This window comes from Xyrauchen texanus, chromosome 19 (genome assembly GCF_025860055.1).
Source record: "Xyrauchen texanus isolate HMW12.3.18 chromosome 19, RBS_HiC_50CHRs, whole genome shotgun sequence".
Taxonomy (NCBI): Eukaryota; Metazoa; Chordata; class Actinopteri; order Cypriniformes; family Catostomidae; genus Xyrauchen; species Xyrauchen texanus.
In genome coordinates this window covers 455,297-481,425 of record NC_068294.1, presented here as the reverse complement: position 1 = coordinate 481,425, position 26,129 = coordinate 455,297, and the positions used below count along the sequence as shown (strand labels likewise).

The following is a 26,129-nucleotide window of genomic DNA, read 5'->3' as shown; positions in this document are numbered from 1 at the left end:
ACACTTAAATGTAGTACTATTACAATGAGTTATCCTTAGTTTTTTCACAAAATGCGATACATATTCATCATTTTTAATTAAATCATCGCTATAAAGCATTATAACATCATCATAAGCACGACCTCGAATCATATGATATAGAAAGAAAATACAATGATGACCACATGTGTCAGACATAAAATGCTGAACTTGTTTAGCTGAATATTGAATGCGTGTTGAATTCGTTTTTAGAAAGGCAGTGATTGATACAGGAAAACGAATAAAATCAGGACTATTACCGAAACTGTCAAAGAAAAATGCTGAACCATCCTTATTTATGTAAATTGCTAACCAGTGTTCACCGGGGAGATGTGCAGGGTCTGTGTTGATTATGGCTGACGTAGGTAATGTTCTTAAGGTGTCCTTCGGTAAATGATCACATGGTAGTACTCCAAGAAAATGCGTGTTTTGTGTGCTTCTGTCTATAGCCGCTGTAAGTTGTATGGTATTCATGTTTTCAATTAATAGTAGTCAACAAGTACCTGTCTTCGGTTAGAAACTTCAATGATGTTGTCAAAAACAGCATAAACAATCAGATTAATGGTTCTTGGAAGCGGTTGTCTGAAACGTACTTCTAGTCTGATATTCCCAGACTTAACATGCGAGATGTGTTGACCACATTCTTCGTCTGGAGTGAGGTTGAAACCATAAAGTGTATAACCCTGCAGAAAATCTTCTCTGTCGATTACCAACGCTTGGTTTTTTAGATGTCTTCCAGACGAAAGTGCAAGCTGGTAAAATTCTCGCACGGCGGTGCCTGCTCCAAAGTCAGGTTGTAATGGTTTGGCGGGGTGTTGCTGACCATCCACATAAACAGCTAGAAACTCCAGATCATAATGCTTAAATGCAAAAGGGTTTTTATTGTATGCCCCTGTAAAGCATCATTATCGACCATACCCAATATGATGGATTTGGGTAATGTACCTAAAAACAGGTTTTCCTGGTTTGATACACAGCCTCCAGCTGGTATGGAGAAATTTTTCAGGCAGACCCTGTCAATGGGGTATTTGGCAGTTGTTGAGAGTAGTGCTTGAGTGTGCCCCAGTCTCACTCCTGGTGATACAGATACTTTTTTAACAAACAGAGAAGCTGTCAAAATACGCAGTTTGTATGCTATAGCATCACTCCTCATTAGACAAAATTCATCTTTGCCTCTTGTCAGACGGATTTTAATGTCCACACCATTAAGCATTAGTTTTTCTTGAAAGAAAATATCACTGTGTATTGGTGATAAAAGCTCAATTACTGCACTTTCGTTGCTAAAGGCAGCCCTCTTTGTCAGACCAATGTTACCCCCTGCCGGATCGCCTGCATCCATATGTCCAGCAGAATCTTTGTAAAATAAACTTGCTGAGAAAACACTTTCCAATGTATCTTTACCATAGTTTAAAAGGCATTCTATAATACATCGATAGGGGTAAGTGTTTGTACTCTGTGAAATTAACCTATCACCAAGCGTATACGTCAACCTGTGAAAAATAGTGTTTCCTGGATAATTGACCAGTCCAACAGGAGTCCCATCTCTGATATTTGAACCGTCCGGATTTGTGATTTTAACACGCATGTAAAGCAGTGTATTATTTAAATCTATATAATCTTCACCATTCCCCGCTATGAAAAATTCCAATGGAGCTGTCCGATATCGCAGATAGAGGAGGGATTTCAATGTATGTGTTTTTTTCAATAGCCGTCTGAGTCATCGGTACTGTAAACAGATCCAGTTCGGATTTAATACACTCTTCGGACATGGTGTGTAGTAGTGCCATGTTTTAGAATATAGTTTTAACAGATGAAAAACGCTTCACAGCTCTCTTTCGTTTTCGTTGCCTAACTGCGGTTTTCTTAGGGGGTTTCCTGGTTTTCTTTACCGCCTGACCACTCCTCCCCCTCCACGTTCCAGGTGGTTTAGACCTCCGTTTACGTAACATAACCATTAACCCCGAACCGTCTTGAGATTTATCATTATTATTAAAGGAATGTGTCATAGCTCTGGTAACAACGTCGCTGGCTATGTTTTTAGCAGCGTTTTTAAGGTGTGGTTTGGCAATGCTGAAACCTCTTTTTTAACAACGGAAGAGCCATTCGAAACAAACCCCTGAAAAGGCCTCCGAGCCCCGCCCCATACAATGACCCCTCCCCCAGAAAACCCCGGCATTCCACCGCCTGCTTGAGTTTTATAATAGTTTACATAATGAGTGGGGTCCATTTGGTACGGATTATAATACGCCATTTTTAAAGGATCGGTTGTTTCACAGGCCTGAAGTGTAGTTTAACGACAACTTTGCCGTAAGAAAATGGCACTTCCCTGTTTCTGTCGTCTTTGAGCTCAATACAAATCTCTCCAATAGAATGTTTATTCACTGACACGTAGTGTACTCTGTCATATGCAACACTGACTATTTCACGATCCGATCCATTCTATGTACACATCTCAAAAGCGGGGCATGTGCATCACCCACAGATTGATATTCGATAATATCTGTGTACATGTACATGGTGTAAAACCCTCCATTTATGTCTGCTTGGTGTGGCGCGTACACTGGCGTAAAACCGGATTCGATGCTTTCATTTCCAGTATAATCATTTACAGCTACCAATGGTTTCTTCGGTATTACACCCAAAATAATGGCTAGTTTACCGTGGAATGTTAAGGAACTTCCTGGTGCCGCCATCATGAACACTTTGTTTTTCACATGATCGTAGCCAAGACGTGCATGCCGAGGTAGCATAGCATTTAGCTCCTTAATTACAAACAAAACTTCGTCATAATAACCACTTTTCAGCTTTATCTTCACAAGATGGCTGATTCCGTCGATAACCTCTCTGAATTGGACTTTCGCATCATCATCAGTAATAGTGTACTATGATCTAGGGTATTCAATTTCAGCCACACCCACCTCCCAACGGCCTTTTAAGTTTATAGGTTTGGCTAATCTTGTTCTGTAATTTGAAATTCGGTTTTCGGGGTAAAGATCTAATGAAGCATTGCATGGCAATGTAACATAAAACCCTGCTTCATCCATGACCGTTTACTGCAGAAATGAAGTCAGGTAACAAATGTTTTATTTTTATATGCTTTAAGAGGTTTGTAGATCTACAACAACTTTTTCATTAACCCAGCTGTCAAACTTCGGAGGCCACCCCACCCATCGTCATGAGCACCATGGATCTTTTACCATGCTTCTTCTTGTCTAATATCTTTTCTACTTTAAAAGCTTTGTCCTTATCCACAATAATTTTTTGTAACTCCTCTTCATAAAATTATCCATCGATAACGTCGCCATCATAATCAGATAGTTTGTAGACTGGTGGTTGTCGTGGTATACATTCGGTTATAGTGAAGAACTCATCTGTGTAGTTTTGTTCATAACCCTTGGTAAAAGGACCCCTCATCTTTGATATTCTAACCACGTCGCCGATTTTGAATTTAAATACAGGCATCTTCTTACACACATTACCATACAAATTGTCATAGACTGACCGGTTCATTTTCTTTGTTGACATCTACAGGCCTCATTTTAATACTTCTGTGATAACTACTGTTGTATCCTTGAATAATGTCTTGTAAAACATTAATGTAGCGTTTAGAGTTTATAGCTGTTAAATAACGCCACATCCGTCCTTTTAACGTTCTATTAAAACGTTCAATAACGCTTGCTTTCAATTCACTCCCGTGCTGAAATGGTAAATGTTGTGTTTTTTAGTTAGTTGTTGGAAATGCTTGTTAAAAAATTCCTTCCCTTGTCAGTCTGAATTTTCTGAGGGATTCTACCCTCTTGTAGTATTGAATTAAATGCATTGGTCACTGCCAATCCAGTCTTGTTCTTTATACAACGTACCCATGCATATTTGCTAAACACGTCTATACATGTGAGAAGAAATTTAGTATTGTCATTTTCCGTAGAATATATTGACATATCTACCAGGTCCATTTGAAACTGTGTATCAATACCATAAACAACGACCCTATTCCTTTTAAAATGATGTCGCAGTGGTCTGTGGAGTGTATAAGCATCTTGACTGGCTAACCAGTCTGAAACTTCTTTATCACTTAGCAAATCACCACTTTCCTCTAATACACCACGTTTTAATCTACTCACACCCACTAAAGAGCCGGGGTTTGATGGTGTGTAGTACACCTTATGCAATTGTTCGGTCATGTTATCAGATCAGACACCACCTAAATAATGAAACAGTGAATCTATAAAAGTATCCTTTTATTTTAAAATCAGGGGTAATCATACAATACATGCTTAAATAGTCAAATAGAAACACCAACATCAACCAATGTCTAGATATTGTAGGAAATTAACGCATGTATCAGTATTTTTGTCAATCAGGTAATTAACCAGAGTATCAACATTTTCAAAGACATGACTATCACTCTGATCGTTTCTTGACAATAACATCACACATGTATCCGTCACAAATGTACATAAGCATATTATATCAGATATTTTACAGACATTATCGCATTCAAACAATGAATTTAGAATGTTTTTAAGCAACAAACAGGGAGAATCATTCTGGTAGGCATAGACTTGTATCATTTCAGTCCAATTGTTTGAGGGGCGGAGGGAAAGGTCAAATGTACAGCAATTAAGCCATAAATTAAGCCATAAATCAGGGCCATAAATCATTTTTTGTCACAACGTATATAATACTTACTACTTAGGTAGATAGATAGACATTTACGTTATATTATGTATACATTTATTTTAACAAATAGCATGAAACATATTTACATTCATATAAGCTGAGGGTTAGGTTAACCCTCACGCTATCCTAATACTGAGCGGATCATGCCTCTAGTAAGAGAACCACCCCATCCTCCAGATTTCTACCTGCTCTTAGGAACAGTCGGATGCCTCAGACACTGGAGTGGGAGGTGATTGGCCTGAGTTGGATCATTCACTGGAGCACAATTCACATATCGCACTAGCCAGAATGACATGGCCAGAGCTGACTCATTGTTCACTTACATTTACATTAAACCATTTAGCAGATGCTTTTATCCAAAGTGACTTAGAAATGAGGACTCTTTGGTTTACTAAAGACAAGATGCGTTTCTACATACTGGCTTAATTGTGCTTGCTCAGAGGCCGGTAAGTTATAGTCTTCCAGTCTTGAAATAAACAGAGCTTGGACCAGGATTTGTGCAACATATTCACACAGGAAATGTCTGATTTTCCTGATGTGGTAAAACGCAAACCTGCAGGAGGTTGATGAGATGTGGGTTCTGAAGTTAAGGGTCATCAACCACCACTTCCAGGTTCTGGGCTGTCCTGGTTGGCTTTAGTGTAGTTGAACCAAACCGAAAGGCAGGCAGAGATAAGACCTGAGAGAGTGAGGTTGTCAGGTTGGAACGACAGGTAGAGCTGTGGATCATCTGCATAACATTGATAGGAAAAACCATGTGCCTTAATGATCAGTCTGAGTGATGTAGTGTAAATAGTGAAGAGGAGGAGTCCAAGCACTGATCCCTGAGAAATGGACACCTCACCTCTTGAAGGATCTGCCTGTGAGGTGTGACTCAGGCAATCCAAGCACAGTTCCTGTGTTTCCCAATTCAGAGAAGGTGGACAGAATAATTTGGTGGTTCATGGTGTCAAAAGCAGCAGACACCTGTCAAGGAGGATGAGGAAAGGTCATTTGGAGCTCTCACCAGTCGCAGGGGTTCAGTTTCTGACAAGAGGGCAGTCTCCATTGAGTGTCCTTTTTTGAAGCCAGACTGATCTAGTAGGAGGTGGATAGAGAAGAGAATGTTGAAAACAGGAATCTGAAGGTTTGCAGGAATCTGAAGTATTACTCACCTTATTCTGGTAATAGTCATCATTAACAGCAGAAATACTAGAGGAGATAAGAGACTGATACTTGCTCAGGTAAGCAGGGTCTTTTGACTTTTGCCACTTCCTCTCCACAGCCCTGAGCTTGGTGCAGTGATCATGGAGTGTCTCCGATAGCCAGGGGCTCAAGGGTGTGGCATATGCTGGACTGGAGGTAAACACTATCAAGGCAAGAAGTTACTGTTGCACAAAGAGCAGTTGTGGCTTCATTGACATCAAATAAAGAGAAGTGGTTAGTGGAGGGAAGGGATACAAGTATCACAGAAGAAAAATGAGTAGGGGAGAGAGAGCTGAGGTTTTGAAGGTGACGATAGAATGAGTGAGAGGTTAGGAAGAAGGGAGAGTGACCGAAAACTTGATCAGATCTAATTTTCATGCTCTGTGTGTTGCAGGGTTGTGCATTCTCTTAAGGTCAAACAAGGTGCTGGCAATACTGGCGAATATGGCGGCTAAGGGAATGAGTGGTTGGTTAGGCTCCACTCTCCGTGTTAAACTTTTGCAAATGATTGTTTTTCAGCAAATGATTGTTTTTCAGCTCATTGGATTTTTTAATGAGACAAAAAAAAATGTTCCACAATAAAGGGTAACCGTAAACAACTGATTTGTTTATTGATCAGCGGCTGCATGGTGCTGGTATTAACTCATTATCGCCTAAGGTTGGAAACAAAGCAAACTTCATCACCCAATATGCGATTACGGTCAACAACAGAACAAATCAAGTTGTATTGTTATGGATATGGCCATTACATTTTATATCGAAGGTTTGGACAGAAATCATTGGGACATTACTACAAAATGAAACTCTCTAAACAAAACATGGACAAATGCAAGAGTTCTAAGTTGCACATTTTGATTACCTTGCTGCTGTTGGCTGGCGATGTCAATTTGAATCCTGGCCCTAATATGGGCAAAAATACAAGCATAAGCGCGGCTGCAACTGAATCTACGAGCTCTGTGAATAATCACTTTATTTTTTCCGGGCGTGCAAGATCTCACTGAAGGGGCTCCTGCTGTAGCGAGAGCCGGTGTGGCTGGGGACCTTGATCTGCGGAGTTCATTACAGTTGGATGTGCTTTTGGAGCGGGGTTGTGTCGCCGATGGGCTTGTTGTGTCCTGCGGCAAGGACGTGAGATTGATCCGGCGTGATCTGCGAGTGCAAGGGGCGACGGTGGGAGGAGTTCGAAGTGAGAACTGTGAGATGGTTGTCGGAGCGGTCAACGGCTCCGACGAGCTAGGCGGGTGTGATGTGAAAAAAAGGTAAACACGTGGGACCAACATCGACCCAGCAAAATCGACGAAGGAAGAAAGGAGTCCGCACGAGAGATCAGCTGCTTGACAACACTTACCAGGAGCGGAGGTCAGTTACGGATAAATGTAGATTGACGCTGAAACAGAAAGATCACCGTTTTTTTCAAACTGTAAATCATGCCAAAATAGTATGGAACGCTAAATCTAAGTTAAGAGGAATTCTAGGTGGACACTTAAACATCCGGAGTCTGATGCCAAAGCTGGATCGAGTTCATATTCTTTTGACTGAATCAAATTTAGACTACATTTGTATGAGTGAAACATGGCTTCAAGGTAATATCCCAACAAACATGGTAGATGTGCCTGGCTATGTCTGTTTTAGAAAAGATAGATCATCTGGTAAGGGTGGTGGGGTGTTGATTTATATTAGAGATACGTTTAAATGTATAAGAGTTGATCTAAATACAAATATTGAATGTTTAGCTTTAGAAGTGATACTTTCTCCTCGAATGGAATTTAATATTGTTGTTTTATATAATCCCCCATCACACAATCTTTCTTTTTATGATGATATGAAGGAACTATTGGAAATGTTTGATAATTCTATTGAAACAATATTTTATGGTGATTTTAATATAAATTGGGCAGATAAAAGAGGAACTTGTGTTGTACTTCCTTAACTGAAACTGTAACTGATTTGGTAAACAAATATTATACTCCTTTGAAATGCTCAAGGAAAAATGTATCATTACCATGGTTAAACAGTGATATTCGTAATCTTATGAAAAAAAGAGACCTAGCTTTAAAAACGGCATTATCTTCTACATTAAATACAGATAATTTAATCTATAAAGGTCTCAGAAACAAAGTAGTACAAGAATTAAGGAAGTCAAAAGTATCACATTATACACAAATAATAGAGAGTGCCAAAGGTCAAAGTTCAACCCTATGGAAACAACTAAATAATTTAACAAATAAAACTCAAAAGCAGCAAATAATTAAAGAGGTACAAATAGATGGAAAAGTGATTGATGATAAAGGTTCTATAGCATATGAGTTTAGTACATATTTTATAAGTTCAGTAGATGAATTGGCTCAAAATTTTAAATTAATATCATTCAATAATAAGGTGGAGGATGAGCTACCAAATTCATTTTATATTAAGGAGATTGAAAAAAAATAGAATAACTGAAATTGTAAAGCTTCTACCGAATTCAACAGCAAAAGATGTTTACAATTTAGATATTAATTTGATAAAAAAATTTAGCTCCGTGATGATAGTTCCGTTAACTAATTTGACAAATGTATCAATTAGAGACTATGTTTTCCTCAATACATGGAAAAAGGCTGTAGTTACACCGTTCTTTAAATCAGGGGATCCAAGCCTGATTTCAAATTATCGACCAATATCAAGAAGGTTGTAGCTGAACAATTAATAAACTATCTAGAGAGTAATAACCTCCTACATAAACATCAATTTGGTTTTAGAGCCCAGCATTCCACCGAAATAGCTATATGCTACTTCTTGGAAAAAGCTAGACATTCTCTGGATCAGGGACAAGTGATGGGAGCAGTATTCATTGACCTAAAAAAGGCATTTGACACAGTTAACCACACTATTCTTTTATCTAAATTGAGTGCATTTAATTTTAGTAAACGTTCAATTGAGTGGTTTACCTCTTATTTAAATCTAAGAGATCAGTGTGTTAAAATTGGGGATACAAAATCATTTTTTATGAGAAACAAAATGGGCTTACCACAAGGCTCAATTTTAGGCCCCTTGCTTTTTAGTTTGTTTATAAATGACCTACTTTTTGTTGTCCAGATGTTGAATGTCAGCATTATGCTGATGACACTGTTATTTATACATCGGCTAAGTCATCTGCCAAGGTTGCTACAGTTTTAAATGAACAAATGAAAAGGATATCTATATGGGTCCAGGAAAATCATCTTACTCTGAATGTTAAGAAAACAGTCTTTATGTGCTTTTCTAATCGAAAGCAAAAAGAAAAAGTAATAATTCGATTAAATAATAAAGAAATAGAGGAGGGTAGATGAGTTTAATTTTTTAGGTATTGTTTTAGACTCACAACTTCAATTTGATAAACATATAAAAAAGCTCTCAAAAATGGTAAGGATTAATCTAAACTGTTTTAGACTTATTAGAAAATATATCTCAATTGAGGCAGTACATCTGTTTGTGCATGCAATGATCTTGTCACGCATTTCATACTGTATTACAGTTTGGACTCAAACAAGTGATACCTTAATTAGAAAAATTGAAATGCTGTATAATCGAGCCTTAAAAATAATGGATAAAAAGCCAAAACGATGGCATCACTGCAACGTTTAAAAAAAAATAATATGCTAAGTTTTGCAAATTTTACGAATCTGTCATATATAAAATTGATTTTTAAATGTTTGCACAATAAAGCACTATCTGTTTTATGTAAATTGATAAAGAGACAGGATGATACAAATAGAATTACTAGGAGTTCGGCAGGTGGGAATTGTAGGATTCATTTTCGTAAGACTACACAAGGGCAAAGAGCCTTTTCTGTTGAGGGCTCCAAACTCTGGAACCTGCTGCCAAATGAGTATAAGGCAATACTTGAAATAAAGTCCTTTACATTGAAGGTAAAGTGGTGGTTTAAAATAAACCAGAACTGCACGCATATTTAAATGTAATAATTTTAGTATGTAAAATTGTAATGTAATGTAAAAGTAAATTTTTTTAAATTTTTTTTTAGTGAAGTGTAATATAAGAGTGTAGTGTAACATAAAAGTGTAATGTGATGTAAAAGTTTTATGTTCGAGTTGAAAGCTCCATTCTAATATGTATAATTTAGGTAGGTGTATATAAGTGACACTGTCACGATTACCTGGTTGTCTGCCCCATGTTTTCCGTGTCACCGTCACCATGTTTCCCGGTCCTCAACACTCTGTCATTGTTCGCACCTGAATGTCGTTTGTGATCATCCTGTGTCTGTGTATTTAAACCCTGCTGTTTCTCCATTCCCTGGTCGATCGCATATCATGGTAGTCTTTGTGTTTAAATCCTGCCCGTACTCTCCGTTGATGTTTTTTTCATGTTTATGTTGTGTTTTCCCCTCGTGGTTGTTTTGTTTGTTCCTGGTGTTGTTTTATTTTAGTTATCCTGTTCACCCTTTTTTGCTCTTCTCATTAAAGAACTGCACGTAGATCCTCACTCCTTGTCTGCATCCTTCTGCCAAACCTAACAGAATGATCGACCACCCATGGATCTAGCGGTTCTTCAGGCGAATTTGAGGCAAGGAAGCTGTCCGGTGGAGGATCATGTCAGAGACTTCAGAGAGTGCCACCGACTTCCCTGACTCGTCCTTGGTGGTGTTCTTCCGGGATAACCTGACCGGTTCGCTCAAGGAGCGGTTGCCACCGGCGACGCGCGGCTGGACACTCCGCGATTTTGTGGAGCAGACGCTTCTGGCATGCGGCTCGCCGTTCACTGTGGGTGTTGTGGAGGAGGATCCTGCCTCTCCTCCCACAGTGGTGACCCTCCAGTCGCCTACCACGGCCAAGCAGCCATTGCCTGTAGCCTCGAACGTCAGTGAGCCAGTGCCTGTAGCCTCGTACATCAGTGAGCCAGCGCCTGTAGCCTCGAACGTCAGTGAGCCAGCACCTGTAGCCTCGACCGTCCCAGAGCCAGCACCTGTAGCCTCGACTGTCCCAGAGCCAGCGCCATTAGCCTCGACCGTCCCAGAGCCAGCGCCAGTAGCCTCGACCGTCCCAGAGCCAGCACCTGTAGCCATGACTGTCCAAGAGCCAGTGCAACCCGAGCCTCCCAGGGCTCCGCCTCCCGAGCCTTCCAGGGCTCCGCCTCTAGAGCCTCCCGAGCCTCCCAGGGCTCCGCCTCCCAAGCCTCCTGCGGCTCCGCCTCCAGAGCCTTCCAGGGCTCCGCCTCCCGAGCCTCCTACGGCCCTGCCTCCAGAGCCACCAGAGCCTTCCAGGGCTCCGCCTCTAGAGCCTCCTATGGTGCCACCTCCCTCGGCTCCACCTCCAGAGCCTTCCAGGCCTCCGCATCTAGAGCCTCTTACGGCGCCACCTCACTCGGCTCCGCCTCCCGAGCCTTCCATGGCTCTGCATCTAGAGCCTCCTACGGCGCAACCTCCCTTGGCTCCGCCTCCTGAGCCTTCCTCAGCTCCTTCTCCCGAGCCTTTCGCAGCTTCGCCTTCCTGCCTGCCCTCTGTGGCCCCTTGGACGGCCTTCTTGCCCCTGTGCCCCCTTGGACTGTCTGTCTGCCCCTTGTGCCCCCCTTGGACTGTCTGTCTGCCCCTTGTGCTCCCTTGGACTGTCTGTCTGCCCCTTGTGCTCCCTTGGACTGTCTGTTTGCCCCTGGTGCCCTCTTTTGGTCTGCTAGCCCCCCTCCACTCCCTGGACGATTTTGTTTTTTGTTTTGTGGGGTTTTGTTTTGTCATTTTTTGTTTAGGATCGTCTGGAATCCGATCCTTTGAGGGGGGATGCTGTCACGATTACCTGGTTGTCTGCCCCGTGTTTTCCCTGTCACCGTCACCATGTTTCCCGGCCCTCAACACGCTGTCATTTTTCGCACCTGAATGTCGTTTATGATCATCCTGTGTCTGTGTATTTAAACCCTGCTGTTTCTCCATTCCCCGGTCGATCGTTGTTTGCACATATCATGGTAGTCTGTGTGTTTAAATCCTGCCCGTACTCTCCGTTGATGGTTTTTCATGTTTATGTTGTGTTTTCCCCTCGTGGTTGTTTTGTTTGTTCCTGGTGTTGTTTTATTTTAGTTATCCTCTTCACCCTTTTTTGCTCTTCTCATTAAAGAACTGCACGTAGATCCTCACTCCTCGTCTGCCTCCTTCTGCCAAACCTAACAGACACATTGTGATAGTTTTATTCTATGAGTAGTAGTTTTATTTTTTGTTTTTGTTTTTTATTTTGTTTAGAAAAGCCTTTCTAGGGACACAAGATGCAAATTAGCTTTGGCTATACTCTCTATGTGCAATACATATTTTCCAGTTTTGACTGGGATCATGTTTTTTTTGTACTGTCCCTATACAAATAAACTTATAAATAAATAAATAAAAGGTCAGAAGAGCTAGAAAGCCAGCCACTTCATGTTTTTCCAGGTGGATGTTGAAATCCCCAAGGACCACTAGCAGAGTGCCATCCTCAGGGAATGAGGACAGCAATACATTTTGTTCATCAATGAGGTTGCTTAGTGGATGGTGCCATGTCTTTGGACTCACACAGGTAAACTCGTAAATCTCTACCAGAGGGAGGCTGCACACCAGGGCTGTTGCTTCCACTGCCACTACAGTGCTAATCATTAATTATTTTATTGCTGATTGCTGCACAGCTGAGTCCATCCCTTTTAATTAGCAACTCAATTAATAGCAAGGCATTAAGAGTGACTTAAACTTAAGCACAACTGCCATAAACTAGAAACTAATTTATCCGACATTAACAGTAAGTGATGTGCAGATCAATATCATGGTTAAAAACAGCTACTAGTCCAGTACAACACAAACACAGCAAGTAAACTACAGCTACTGTTCACTCTGAAAGACAAAAATGCAACATTTACCTTATCCTCACTCATCTGAGAGGTATTGCACAAAAGCAAGATAAGGGATTAAGCTGGGATTTTCCAGTTATCCTGGCTGAATTTAGCCCTGACTCGGTTGCATGAAGGGAGGCTAAATTAATCTACATTAAGTTACTATGGAGCAGGCTAACAACCAGGCTAAGATTAATCCAAGTGATTTATCGGCTAGTTCCACCCTAAATCCTACTAGATATTAATGTGTTTTAGTCACTTCATGGTCCTCCATTAAAATACTAGATATACTGTCATTCATCTAAGTATGCGTACTGTTATTTTAGTTATTATTGAAAACTGCTGTTCATTTCACTGTCAGAGGTTTGATGAATATATATATTATTCGAGATTTAAAGAGTTTATTGTCATACACCCAGTGAGGAAAGCAGATTTTCCTGAGCAATTATTACTTTGCTGTCCACAATGAATGCCAACACAGTGCAAAAGAACTATAATATGAGAAACAGAATATAGACTATGTATATCTATATATGCAAGTATAGAGTAGAAATGTACTGTTGAATGAGAAAAAAATATCAATATATTATAATTTATTGCAGTTGATGAGATAATAAGAAATGGCTCATGAAGTTGCAAATGTGGTTTCAATTAAGTCCGTAACGAGGTCAATATGTAGTGTGTATATATAGACTAAAGATTTGTGTGTTTCCTATTCACAATGGCTTGCCCTTTGTTGGATGATGTAGTTGATGAGGAATTTTAATACTCAGACGAGCATTCAGGCATGAAAGAGTCTTCCGAGATAGGGCAGACCCAATGGCCTTTTCAGACGAATATCTGACTGAGAGGTACAGATTCTAAGGTGATGGCATCAGATATTTGTGTAGGCTGCTGGGTCCAAACATACAGCACAGGACAGCACGGAGCCATGCTCTCACTGTCCCACAGATGGTCTGCGTAGCACTGCGATTCTTTGCAAGTGGCATGTTTCTGTATTCTGTCGGTGATGCAGAAAACCTCAATAAAGCCACTATTTGCCGCACAATAAGAAATGTAAGTCTGGCACTGAAATCTCTTGTGCACATATTTATCACCTTCCCTGGTCACAGAAGATTCATCCATATCAAGGGAGTTCTACAAGATTGCAGGTAACACGAATAATAACAGATTACTACAAAATGTTACATTAGCACAGTCACAGTATGACACTCATTATTTTGTGTTACAGCTTTTCCTAATGTAATTGGTACAGTGGATTGCACCCATATTCGTATCCAACGACCCTCAGAGGCACATGAGGGAGATTATGTTAACAGGAAATCCTTCCACAGTGTCAATGTTCAGGTAAGAATGAGTTATGGTTACTGTCAGCTACATAATTATTCTGTGCATTAAATGACCTTAATAGGCTATACATTTTTACAGATGATCTGTGATGCTGACTGCCTTATCACAAATTTAGAGGCAAAGTGGCCTGGCTCAGTCCATGACTCCAGCATCTTTCGGGCCAGTAGAATTTACCAGAGACTCTCTCTAGGTAAGCCACCCCATTTTTTTTAAGCACCTTGAACATCAAGAGTACAGTACTTGTAAGAATTATGTTTTGTATTCGCAGGTGAGTTCTCTGGTGTGCTGCTGGGGGACAAAGGCTATGCCTGTGAGACATTTCTGATGACTCTCCTTACAGACCCCCAAACCCCAGCACAGCAAGCTTACAACCATGCCCATGCCAAAACCAGGGCTCGAATTGAAATGACCTTCGGCCTCCTGAAATCACGATTTCAGTGCCTGCTCCACCTGAGGGTCTCCCCAGACAGAGCATGTGATGTGACTGTTGCCTGCACAGTGCTGCACAATATTGCCAGCCTAAGAAAAGAAAGGGCTCCCAGAGTTGCTTTGGATGTTGATTGGGACAATGCTGCCATATTCCCAGATAACAGAAATGGTAGACTTGTTAGAGAACAATACATTGCAAATTATTACAGTTAATTTAGTTTTGATTTAGCCCATCCCTTAATAAAAGATAATGTAGGCTATATAACTTTTTAATGTGTGCATGCATTTTATTTGGCATCGGTAGCACACACTGTGGTTATCTTCACAAATTCTAGTTCCACTTCACTGGATCAATAACTATAAAGTGTACTTGACATTCATAAAAAAAAAAGTTACAAGACCACAATGGTTTTGGAATATTTTTCTTTTATTATGTTGCTGTTATTACTTGTCAGCTTGGAGCTTTGGAGAGAAAAAATTATGATGATTAATACATTGTGTTACAGTCATGGTTACAGTATGAACTGAAGTCACTTACTTCTCTTTCTAGTTTCTGGATTTCCAGTTCTAGTTTCCTCAGTGTCTTGCGTTTAATTTGCATCTCAAGGTCCATGTCCTGCAGCTTTCTTTTGTTCACATCAATCTTGACTTCTGACAGCTCGATCTGTCTCTTAAGATGCGTTGTGTAGAGATATCTGACAGTTTGTGAATTCTGTGAACACCTTTTCATTAGCATAGCGGAATCTTTGCATAATGTAAATTTACTTTAGGCAATACTTACTATGTTACCAGGCTGCTTATCAGGCTGCCCAGTGTCAGGATCCTGTAACAAATGATATTTTCTATTAGTACCACTTCCCTGACTTCTTATCTATTATGAACTTAAAAAAAATGTGTCCATTTCCACAAAATTGACATGATACCTTGAGCCTTCTGGAGTCCAGCGACACGGTCTCATCATCGGCAGAAGTGCACTCCACTGCTGTAGATATGGCTTCCCTCTGCCATATTCAATACTTGTATTGATATTTTTGACAGGACATGCAAAGCCTATGATTTAATAAAGAGTACTCACCGGCGAATCATAGTCTGGTGGCTCCAAAAGTGTAATGGTGTTGCCAGCCACTGCAAGGTAAGGCAAAGTCACACAGTCCACATAGCAAAATATATTGGATTTCAATAGTTTCCATATGCAGTAGTATGGCAATAATGTACCTTGTATGAAGAGGCCAGTATCCCTTGCTGGGCCAGAGTCAGTGGCTGTCCCTCCCTGGATCCCTTCAATCACTGGCTTCCCTTTATTTAAGTCCAGGGCCAGCTCCTCTGCTGTGGTGAAGTCTTGGGTTGGAGGGCCACCCCCCGTACCAGATATATGACTTTTTTTTTTTATTGCTAATATCAGCACAGACAGCAAACATGTCACCTATGTTCTCCGCAAACAAGTCACTTACCAGCCTGCAAAATATTCTTGTATTTAATCTTGACTTGCTGTCAAGTCCTTTTTTGGCCAGACATGTTTGTTCTTTAAGAGGAATAGATAGATACAAATGAGAAAATAGATTAGATGGATAAAAATAGAGCAAATTATCTGATTATAGATTACATCAAATCAATTAGAAACAAAACCTACATACAAATAGATAAGAGTAAAAAGATTAAACAGATTATAGACATAAAAGAAACTAAATAGATCAAATAGATGCACATAGTGGGTGAGTGTTTGCAATTATTCTTCATGTTAAATGCATGTCCACTGGTCACATTTAAGGCAAAGTATACAATTATTTTTGAAAATGACAAGTAACTCCTTGAATTGTAATTATGAGGGTTTCAGTGGAGCACTGGATATTTGGACTACTTACGCATTCAATCGGTCCGCTATTGTTTGCCAGGCATTCTCTCTTTGTTTTATTACAGCAGCTGTATTGCCTTTTTACATATTATATGTTTCACTTCTTCATACGTTTCCATAAGAAGCTGTTGCTCATTAGGCGAAAAGTATGCCGCACGGGTTTTGTCCATTTTTGCATCGGTGATTCTGTGTTCGATTTCGTGATCTTTTTAAGAATGCCGTGAACGTGCATTTATCCAAACTATATACACCTGGCTTGACATATCCGCGCGTTCTCATCCTGGCTCAGCAAACGTGCAACGGATTAAGCCAGGATGCACTGATTAAACTAGGTCAAGCCGCGACTGTTCTTTTATCCTGGCTTTCTTAATTCTACTTTTGTGCAATACCTCCCTGGTTGCTCTCCAGTTACTCAATAAACATCCCACCTGGGTTTTTTAGCTAGTTCTGTGTCTGTGCCTGTTATACTATGTTCAAAATAGTATTTTTTTTTTCCAAATATATTTTATAAATGGTTGAAGTTCAGAATGAGTACATTTTTACAATTTAGTTTTAAAAATGCTATTTTTGGACTAACAAGGATGTTTTGAGTTTTTAATCTTCTAAAAGTGTTTTCTAAAAACAAATAGAGAAATCATACAAGATTCCTCATTATAATAGTCCTTTAAACAATGCAGAGTAATGCATACTTTCAAATGTTCAAGTTTTTTCTTGTAACTATTGCTCACACCTGTAGCGCAACTGTTTTCCAAAATAAATTCAAAAGTTGAAAGTAGTTTTGATTAATGTGCTGCATTTGTGCTAGGGTCATTTCTAAGACATAGGCGTGACTGTGCATGCCTCCAAAAGCATGCTGGAAATATATGGGGCATGGGCACATTCATTCATAGCCAGTGTTTTGTGGAGTGACTTGCACTCTTGATGGAGGCGATCAGCAGGGCAGAATTTAGAGAGAGGGCCCTGAGTCCAACTGATTCTATCGGCTCGTAGGGGGGTCTCTGATGGCCCGTGCGGACCACTGAGAAATCCCAGGAGGGGAACAGGCTTGCCCGGGAAGGAATTAACCTCTGGGCGCCTCTTAGAAACCTGATGATTAAGTCGTGCTTACCCAAAGACTTGCCGTCTACTGCGTCGTGGTGGACCGCGATAGCAGCAACATACACCTTCAAGGTGGATGGGGACAGCCTTTCCTCCAACCTCTCCTGCAGGAATAAGAGCACTGACCTAACTGCGCACCTCTGTGGGTCTTCAGCCTGGGAAGAACACCAATTATTGAACAATTGCCACTTCAAGGCGTAAAGTTGCCTGGTAGAGGGGGCTCTAGCTTGGCTGATCGTGTCTACGACAGCAGGTGGTAGACCAGATAGATCTTCCATGTCCCATCCAGAGGCCAGACGTGGAGGTTCCAGAGGTCTGGGTGCGGATGCCACTAGGGTAACTTGTTCCTCATCCTCCCTGACCTTGCACAGCACCTGTGCAAGAAGGCTCACTGGGGGAAATGCGTACTTGTGCAGCCCGAGGGCCAGCTGTATGCCAGCGCATCTGCCTCGAGGGGAGCCTCTGTTCGGGCATACCAGGGCGGGCAGTTGGAGGTCTCTCGGGAGGCAAACAGGTCTACCTGGGCCTTGCTGAATCGTTCCCAAATCAGCTGAACCGACTGGGGGTGAAGTGCGTCCGCTATCACATTGAGGTCGCCAGGGATGTGAGTGGCGCGAAGCGACTTGAGTCGCAGCTGGCTCCAAAGGATGAGACGACGGGTGAGTCGCGACATGTGGCGGGAGCGTATGCCGCCTTCTGATAAACCTGCGGTCTGTCCTGCCGCCTTGGATGGTAAAGGCTCCGCGGCAGGGTCTCTCAAGCTGCCTGTTGACCTGGAAAATCTCTGCACGGTTCTGATGTCAGAGTTGACAGCAGCTATCACTAGTCAGCTGAAATCCGCCATTGATACCGCCCTTGCACCCATCGCCACCTCCCTAGAGGGGTTTACGTGAAAGTTTGAAGCTCAAGACCGCCGCATATTTGAACTGGAACAGCACCTCAATGTGTATAGCGACAGCATCGTCTCACTAGAAAAGGCGGTTAAGGACCTAGCTACATCCAACAAGCAACTGACCGATAAGATGGAGGACCTCGAGTCTCACTCCCGCCACTACATTCTGCGTGTTATTGGCATTCCAGAGGGTGCCGAAGGACAGGACCCTGTTGCGTTTATGTCCAGTTTCTTCTCAGAGGTGTTAGGACCTGATGTCTTTTCATCCCCACCAGTCCTGGACAGAGCTCATCGAATCGGCCCTAAACCATTGGATAACCAGGCCAACGGCAAACCATGAGTTTTCATAGTCTGCTTCCACTATTACAGCGACAAGTAACGTGCCAGTCGCTGGGGGCCTGTCAATCGGCGACAATTCTTCCACCGGGAGAGGAAAATCGGCATCTTTCCGGACTATAACGCTAGCACTGCAAAGAAGAGGGCTGCTTTCTCCAATATGCGTTTACGTGATAAACATGTGCAGTTCTCCCTTCGTTTTCCAGCCCAGCTACGCATTGACTACGGTGGAGAGAAGCTACAATTTGACTCTCCAAATAAAGCACAGCGATGGTTTGACGACCAATTCCCATCGTAATGAGTGTTATCTGCATCTGGATGAGGTGACACTAGTATTCTGCCTGTGGAACAGTTTTTTGTATTCTTGCTTCAGACTTGCTTTAACAGGCTTTAGCATAACGTTAGCGACCTAGATGTGGGGCTGGCTAGCTAGCAAAGCGCAACTGGCTAGTTTTGCACACCTGCCCTGTTGAGGTAGGCTAACATTACTGTGTTTCTGTCTGCCATCAAATGTTTTCATCAGTAGCTATTGGCTTACTTAATTACCTTTCTTAGTGTTAATGTGTAGTTCAGGATCACTCGATAGGGTAAGATGGCTCATTTAAAGCTGAATTAATGTTACATGCTCTGAGTGTGTTCTGATAATTACAAGCAACTGTTTTAGAAGTTGTATTCTGATTTATTGTACTGTTTAGTTGGGTTTTTACAATAACTATTACTTACAATGTTTATGTGAGTTTTTACAATAACTATTGTTTTCAACGGGTAATTTGTTTTGTTTTCTACATTGGGGAGCCTCTCTGACTATGAGAGGTAATCTGTAGGACTTGTTTAGATGCATTGGATGTCGAAATGTAGTATTTGCCTGCAGTTTCCCTTATTTGGGAAGTGAAATTTTAGGTTTGATGAGGGAGGGGAGGTGAGGGTAGGGTGGTATGGGACAAGGTCTTGTCTGTCTTTTTACATGTATTTTTTTTTTCCTTTATCCTCTTCTTTTATTTACTTATTTTTATTTATTCTTATGTATTTACCTGTTGTGGTTGGCTTGCCCCTATAGTCAGTCAATCCTGTTTGTGCACTGTCCTAATGGCTGTAATGTTATCAAGTATCTTTTTTCACTTTTTCATGCAACCTAATCTAAGCCATGGTTGATAGGTACAGAAATGGTTCCTCCTTGAGATTTCTGAGTTGGAATGTAAAGGGAGGGAATAGTCCCGTGAAGAGATCCAGAGTGCTTTCGCACCTGAAGCAGCTGAGGGTTGATGTGGCCTTTCTTCAGGCCTTAAATCCTGATGGGCTGGTCAGTATTTCCATTCTAATTTTGATTCCAGAGCTAGAGGAGTAGCTATCTTAATACATAAAAACATACACTTTTCCTTAGATAAGGTTCTTTCTGATAGGACTGGAAGAAAGCTGATTGTTGTAGGCTTGCTTGACTACACGCCTATTATTTTGGTAAATGTCTATGCCCCTAATTTTGATAATGTAGAATTTGCTAATAATCTATTGATGCAGATCCCCTTAGAGGGAGCCTTAAATACGCATTTATTGTTATTTTGCAGTGATTTAAAATGGACCCTGTGATGGACCGGTCCAGGTCACGTACTAGTGTTCCCTCGGCCATGTCAAAATATTTTTCTGATTTTTTGGCCCAACATGGGTGTGTTGATCCCTGGAGATTTCATAACCCTCAATCGAGAGAATATTCATTTTTTTTCCCATGTCCATTATACATATTCCAGCATAGATAATTTTTTTGTAGATGGATCTCTACTCCCAAGGGTAACAAACTCTGAATATCTACCCACTGTCATTTCTGATCATGCTCCCTTGGCCCTTGACATAATCAGTTCTTCCCTTGGAGACTAAATTCTCTACTTCTTTCTGACCCAGCCTTTTGTGACTTCATCTCTACATCTATTGACGATTTCCTTATTATAAACAAAACAGATGGTATATCTTACTCTTTATTATGGGAGACACTCAAAGCTTATCTCAGAGGGCAGATTATTTCTCACTCAGCGCATCAAACTAAAATGAGGAAAGCTAGACAGGAGGAACTCTCAATGCTATTCTCAGACTTGACCACCAATATGCTCTGACTCCTTCTCCTGAATTCTATAAACAATGCCTCGACCTTCAAGCAGAGTTTGATCTTATATCCACAGGCACAGCGGAGCGGCTGTTACTATGTTCTCGTGGCATGTATTATGAGTATGGTGACAAAGCCAGTCGCCTTTTGGCCCATCAGCTAAAATGTCATGCAGCTGGGCGATCCTGCCCTTCTGGAACTCTTACAATTGACCCTATGGAGATCATCTTTTTACGCCTCACTTTACACATCAGAGTCCCCAGCTAATTCTGATGTGATGGTAGAATTTCTGGATAACTTGGAGACACCCACAATTTAAACCACGCTGGCCGAGCAAATTGATGCTCCGGTAACATTAGATGAGATTTTATGCTCTATCAAGTCTGGGAAGCCAACATCCAGAAATGTTTGTTTTGGCTGGATGCTCCACAGACATCATGGTGCCAACTTGAGGGTGGGTCATGTGTGTCGTCTTCCCTCCCTGCTCTCTTGTTTTCTTCCATTCTCTTATCTCCTTCTCGCTACACAGACAACCCTGTTGTCTGTACCTCTCTTAAAATATGGTATCAGTGTCACTTTCAGTCATGTTCTGCCTTTACCCTAATGCCCATCTGCAGCAAACATCTCTTTCCACCTTCTCAGTTGGATCCTGTCTTTTGTCTCTGGGAGAGAAATGGCATAGTGCGCTTCAGTGAACTATTCATAGGCAATGTTTTTGACAACTTTCCAGACTTATCCACCTTTCACAAATTACTCCCCACTCACTCATTCAGGTATTTCCAGGCTAGGCACTGTGTCTCCAACACCTTTCCCGACTTTCCGTCCCCACCCCCAAGACAACCATGGGAAGAGTTATTTCGACATGAACCTCATCAAAAATTTCTAATTTCCAAAATATATCAAGGTATTTTGTTTTTTGACAAGCAGAATAGCTCTAAAGCCTCTGCTGCATGGGAGACTGAACTGGGAGTAGATTTTGGTGATGATTTTTGGGAGAGAACCATCAAGAGAATACGTACCTCTTCGTCATGTGCTCGCCTAGGTCTTATCCAGTTTAAAGTGGTACAGAGATTGCATTTCTCACAATCAAGACTATCAGAAATTTACCCAGAGGTTGATGACACCCGTGTCAAGTGTGGAACAACTCCCTCAAGTCAAGTCAAGTCAAGTCAAGTGGTTTTTATTGTCGTTTCAACCATATACAGTTAGTACAGTACACAGCAAAACGAGACAACGTTCCTCCAGGACCATGGTGCTACATAAAAACAACAAAGGACCAACATAGGACCACATGAGACTACACAACGAAATAAAATACCTATATAAAAAAACCTATATATATCTATATAAAGTGCACGTGCAAACATGTGCAAAAAGTACAGGACAGTACAACAAATTACTGACAATGAACAGGACAATAGACAGTGCAGCGCCGACCAGTACTCAGTAGTGCAAAAAGATGACAGTTTCTAAAAATGTAAACATAACATACTATGAGATAATGTTCTATGCACATAGCAGTTATTGAGGTAGCAGACAGTTAGCAGACAGTTATAAAGTGACAGTTATTAAAGTGCAACTCAGGACACGTGTGTGTGTCAAACCAGTCTCTGAGTATTGAGAAGCCTGATGGCTTGGGGAAGAAGCTGTTACACAGTCTGGCCGTGAGGGCCCGAATGCTTCGGTACCTCTTGCCAGACGGGAGGAGGGTAAAGAGTTTGTGTGAGGGGTGTGTGGGGTCAGTCCACAATGCTGGTTGCTTTGCGGATACAGTGTTTTTTGAAAATGTCTTTGATGGAGGGAAGAGAGACCCCAATGATCTTCTCAGCTGTCCTCACTATCCTCTGCAGGGCTTTGCGGTCCGAAACGGTGCAAGTCCCAAACCAGGCAGTGATGCAGCTGCTCAGGATGCTCTCAATAGTCCCTCTATAGAATGTAGTGAGGATGGGGGTTGGGAGATGTGCTTTCCTCAGCCTTCGAAGAAAGTAGAGACGCTGCTGGGCTTTCTTGGTGATAGAGCTGGTGTTGAGGGACCAGGTGAGGTTCTCCGCCAGGTGAACACCAAGAAATTTGGTGCTCTTGACGATCTCCACAGAGGAGCCGTCGATGTTCAGCGGAGTGTGTTCACCTTGTGCTCTCCTAAAGTCAACAACCATCTCTTTTGTTTTGTCGACATTCAGGGACAGGTTGTTGGCTCTACACCAGTTCGTCAGCCGCTGCACCTCCTCTCTGTATGCTGACTCGTTGTTCTTGCTGATGAGACCCACCACGGTCGTGTCATCGGCGAACTTGATGATGTGATTCGAGCTGTGCATTGCTGCACAGTCGTGAGTCAGCAGAGTGAACAGCAGGGGACTGAGCACACAGCCCTGGGGGCCCCAGTGCTCAGTGTGGTGGTGGTGGAGATGCTGTTCCCGATCCGGACTGACTGAGGTCTCCCAGTCAGGAAGTCCAGGATCCAGTTGCAGAGGGAGGTGTCCAGGCCCAGCAGGTTCAGCTTTCCAATCAGGTGCTGGGGAATGATTGTGTTGAATGCTGAGCTGAAATCTATGAACAGCATTCGAACGTATGAGTCCTTATTGTCTAGGTGGGTGAGGGCCAGATGGAGGGTTGTGGTGATGGCATCGTCCGTTGAACGGTTTGAACGATACGCAAACTGCAGTGGGTCTAGTGAGGGGGGCAGCTGGGTCTTAATCTGCCTCATGACGAGCCTCTCGAAGCACTTCATGATGATGGGTGTAAGTGCGACGGGACGGTAGTCGTTGAGGCAGGACACTGAAGACTCTGATGACTCCCTGCCATCTTAGCCATATGTTTGCCCTTTGTCCTAAACTTGAACATTTTTGGAATTCTATCTTCAATATCCTTTCAGACATTCTTCGAGTCCACTTAGAACCAAGCCCCCTAATAGCTATTTTTGGTGTTATGCCAGTCCCACAGCTCCTTAATGGAAGACAGGCAGATGTTGATGCCTTTGCTACTCTGCTGGCAAGGCAAAGTATCCTATTCTCCTGGAAATCCTCACAGTCCCCTTCTGTGTCCCTGTGGCTGAAGGACCTAAATTCACTTTCAGAGGGAATACTGATAACTTTTTCAAATGCTGGAACTCTTTTATTACTTATTTCAATGAGCTACAAACACTTCCTTGATAAGGGTGTGCATTCACCCACAACCACTTTTCACTCCATTGTTTTTATTTAATTTTTTTATTTTAATTTTTTTATTTTATTTTAAATGCTAACTTAATGTGGTTTCCCATTAAATGTTTGTTTGTGCGTTTATGTGTGTGCGACATGTAAGACCTATCCAGGGGGGTGGGTGATATGGGATTGGGGATGGTATGGGCACGGGAAAAGGAAAGATCTATTTTATCATCATTTATGTTGTATTACTATTGTACAATGTTTGAAACTATGGTCCTGATATATAATAATAATAAAAAATAAAAAAACATGAAAGAAAGTGTATTTCCAAGAGGGATGAATGCGAATTTTTTTAAAAATTTTTGTTGTTGATTTGTGATGTTTTTATGTTTCACATATATATTTTTACATCTATATTTTTAATATGGTCATTTGTGAGGTGTATTAGTGAATTGCTCTCCCAGCCTGGTGGGCTTGAAGCTCTTCACTAAGACCTGTTGATTTGTAACAAAGGGGTGAGTGTGCTTTCCTGTGGGCATAGGGAGAGAGAGAGAGACATCACCATTGAGACATCACATATTCCTCGATCACCACCGGTCAACTGAGGAGGGAAAGCCAGCGTGACCTTTGACCCATGGTGTCGGGAAAGGTTTACCCATTAATACTTCAAATGGAGAGAGTTTAGAAACATTCGATGGTGACATTCTGAGTTCAGTCCACACCGCCGGTAGAACATCAACCCATGTTTTCCCTGTTTCCATCCAAGCTTTATTCAATCTTTCTTTGAATGTTTGATTTGTCCATTCAACCATGCCTACCGATTGTGGGTGATACAGAATATTAAAATGCCAATTGATCCTCAATTGTTTAGCTAAGAGTTGTGTCACTTTGGATGCAAATGGAGTACCATTATTGCTTTCAGTTTCATAGGCAGCTATGCCACTCTCAGTAACTCTGCAACCAGGTTGTGATGTGTTATGGGCTTTCCCTCAGCTGTCTTGAAGTCTCTTTCTTCCCATATTCGAGTAAAGTCATGTACCACCCCATAAGCATACTTCGAGTCTTTATATATATTGATTGGTTTGCCTTTAGCCAGTTGGCATGCTCTGATCAACGCAAACAACTCAGCAGCTTGTGCAGATTTGTATGTGAGTGAATACGCTTAGATGATTCGATTTGGAAGTTCTGTTATCGCATAACCACACCAGTATAAAGAATAATTTGGTTTAGAACAGGACCCATCAATGTACCAATGGTCCCCCTCCTCCAGAGCGGATGATAAAACATCTGGCCAGCAGAAGTACATGTACTAATGTGGTCTAGACAATCATGGGAATCATTAAAAAATTCACCTTTAGTTTGCAATTTGTGTAGTGACAAAGTGGGGCCTTGTATTACGGAGGTTGGTTTGATAGTCAGATTAGCAGTAGCCAAGAGAATGGCTTCGTACCCTGATTGTCGTGGTAGTGTCATGTGTTGTGTGGTAATAGTGTGCATAATGACACCTACCTGGTGAGAGGTGTGCATGATCAAAGGATGTGAGAGAACAATACGTTCTGCGTATTGTGCCATCAACGTCGCAGCAGCAACTGCTCGCAAGCATGCAGGGAGGCCTTTGGCGACTGCATTTAAGGTTTTTGACAAGTACGCCACTGGTCTGTATGTTCCACCATGAGACTGAGTGAGGATCGCTGCTGCTGTGCCTGCTGCATCGTGCATGTACAAATGAAAAGGTTCACCATAGTTTGGTAAGCCCAGGGCTGGTGGAGAGCTGAGGCTGTTGTGTAGATCTTTGAAAGCCATGTCCATCTCAGCAGTCCACTTTATAGGTTTCTCGGCCCCTGAGAGTGTGGCACCCATGCTCGACAATAGTTCACTAAACCCCGGAAAACTTTGCATTTGAGTTTTTGTTTTAGGGTGACAATGGAACAATTAAATCATTCATTTTCCTCATATATTGTGTCAAATGCCATGTACCGTTAGCCTTCTTAGCAGGATTAATTGGTGTGTTATATGGTGAGTGTATAGGTTTCAAAATACCTTGTGAAAGGCACTGTTTTATTATTGGACCTATACCTTCCTCTTTTTCTTTTGACAGTGGATACTGTTTGCAGTATACTGGCATGTTAGAGCAGAGTTTGGCAACATATGGTCTTACATTAATGAGGCCCACCTCATCTTTGTGGGTGGCCCACAGCGCTGGGTTGACGTTGAGCAGTTCCTGTTTTGCAGCAGAAGCGT

General features: G+C 41.7%; 1 protein-coding gene across 1 annotated transcript; it reads right to left on the bottom strand.

The window, feature by feature from the left end:
- Positions 1-11,965: 11,965 nt before the first annotated feature.
- LOC127659522 (uncharacterized) lies at positions 11,966-25,748 on the bottom strand. The gene is made up of 7 exons (XM_052149379.1): positions 25,442-25,748; positions 15,691-15,867; positions 15,551-15,600; positions 15,399-15,476; positions 15,257-15,298; positions 15,014-15,187; positions 11,966-12,006 (listed from the first exon to the last, which is right to left on the bottom strand). Exons 1-7 carry the CDS (start codon positions 25,746-25,748, stop codon positions 11,977-11,979), a joined length of 858 nt encoding a protein of 285 aa, XP_052005339.1. The 3' UTR covers positions 11,966-11,976.
- Positions 25,749-26,129: the final 381 nt, after the last annotated feature.

Bases quoted from the DNA above. Each gene is read 5' to 3' on its own strand.
- LOC127659522 (XM_052149379.1), bottom strand. From the start codon at position 25,748: ATGGGTGCCACACTCTCAGGGGCCGAGAAACCTATAAAGTGGACTGCT. The intron at 15,868-25,441 runs GTATTGTTCTCT...TGCTGATATTAG, and splicing joins GATGGCACAATACGCAGAAC to CAATAAAAAAAAAAAGTCAT. The intron at 15,477-15,550 runs GTGAGTACTCTT...TGAATATGGCAG, and splicing joins CACCAGACTATGATTCGCCG to AGGGAAGCCATATCTACAGC.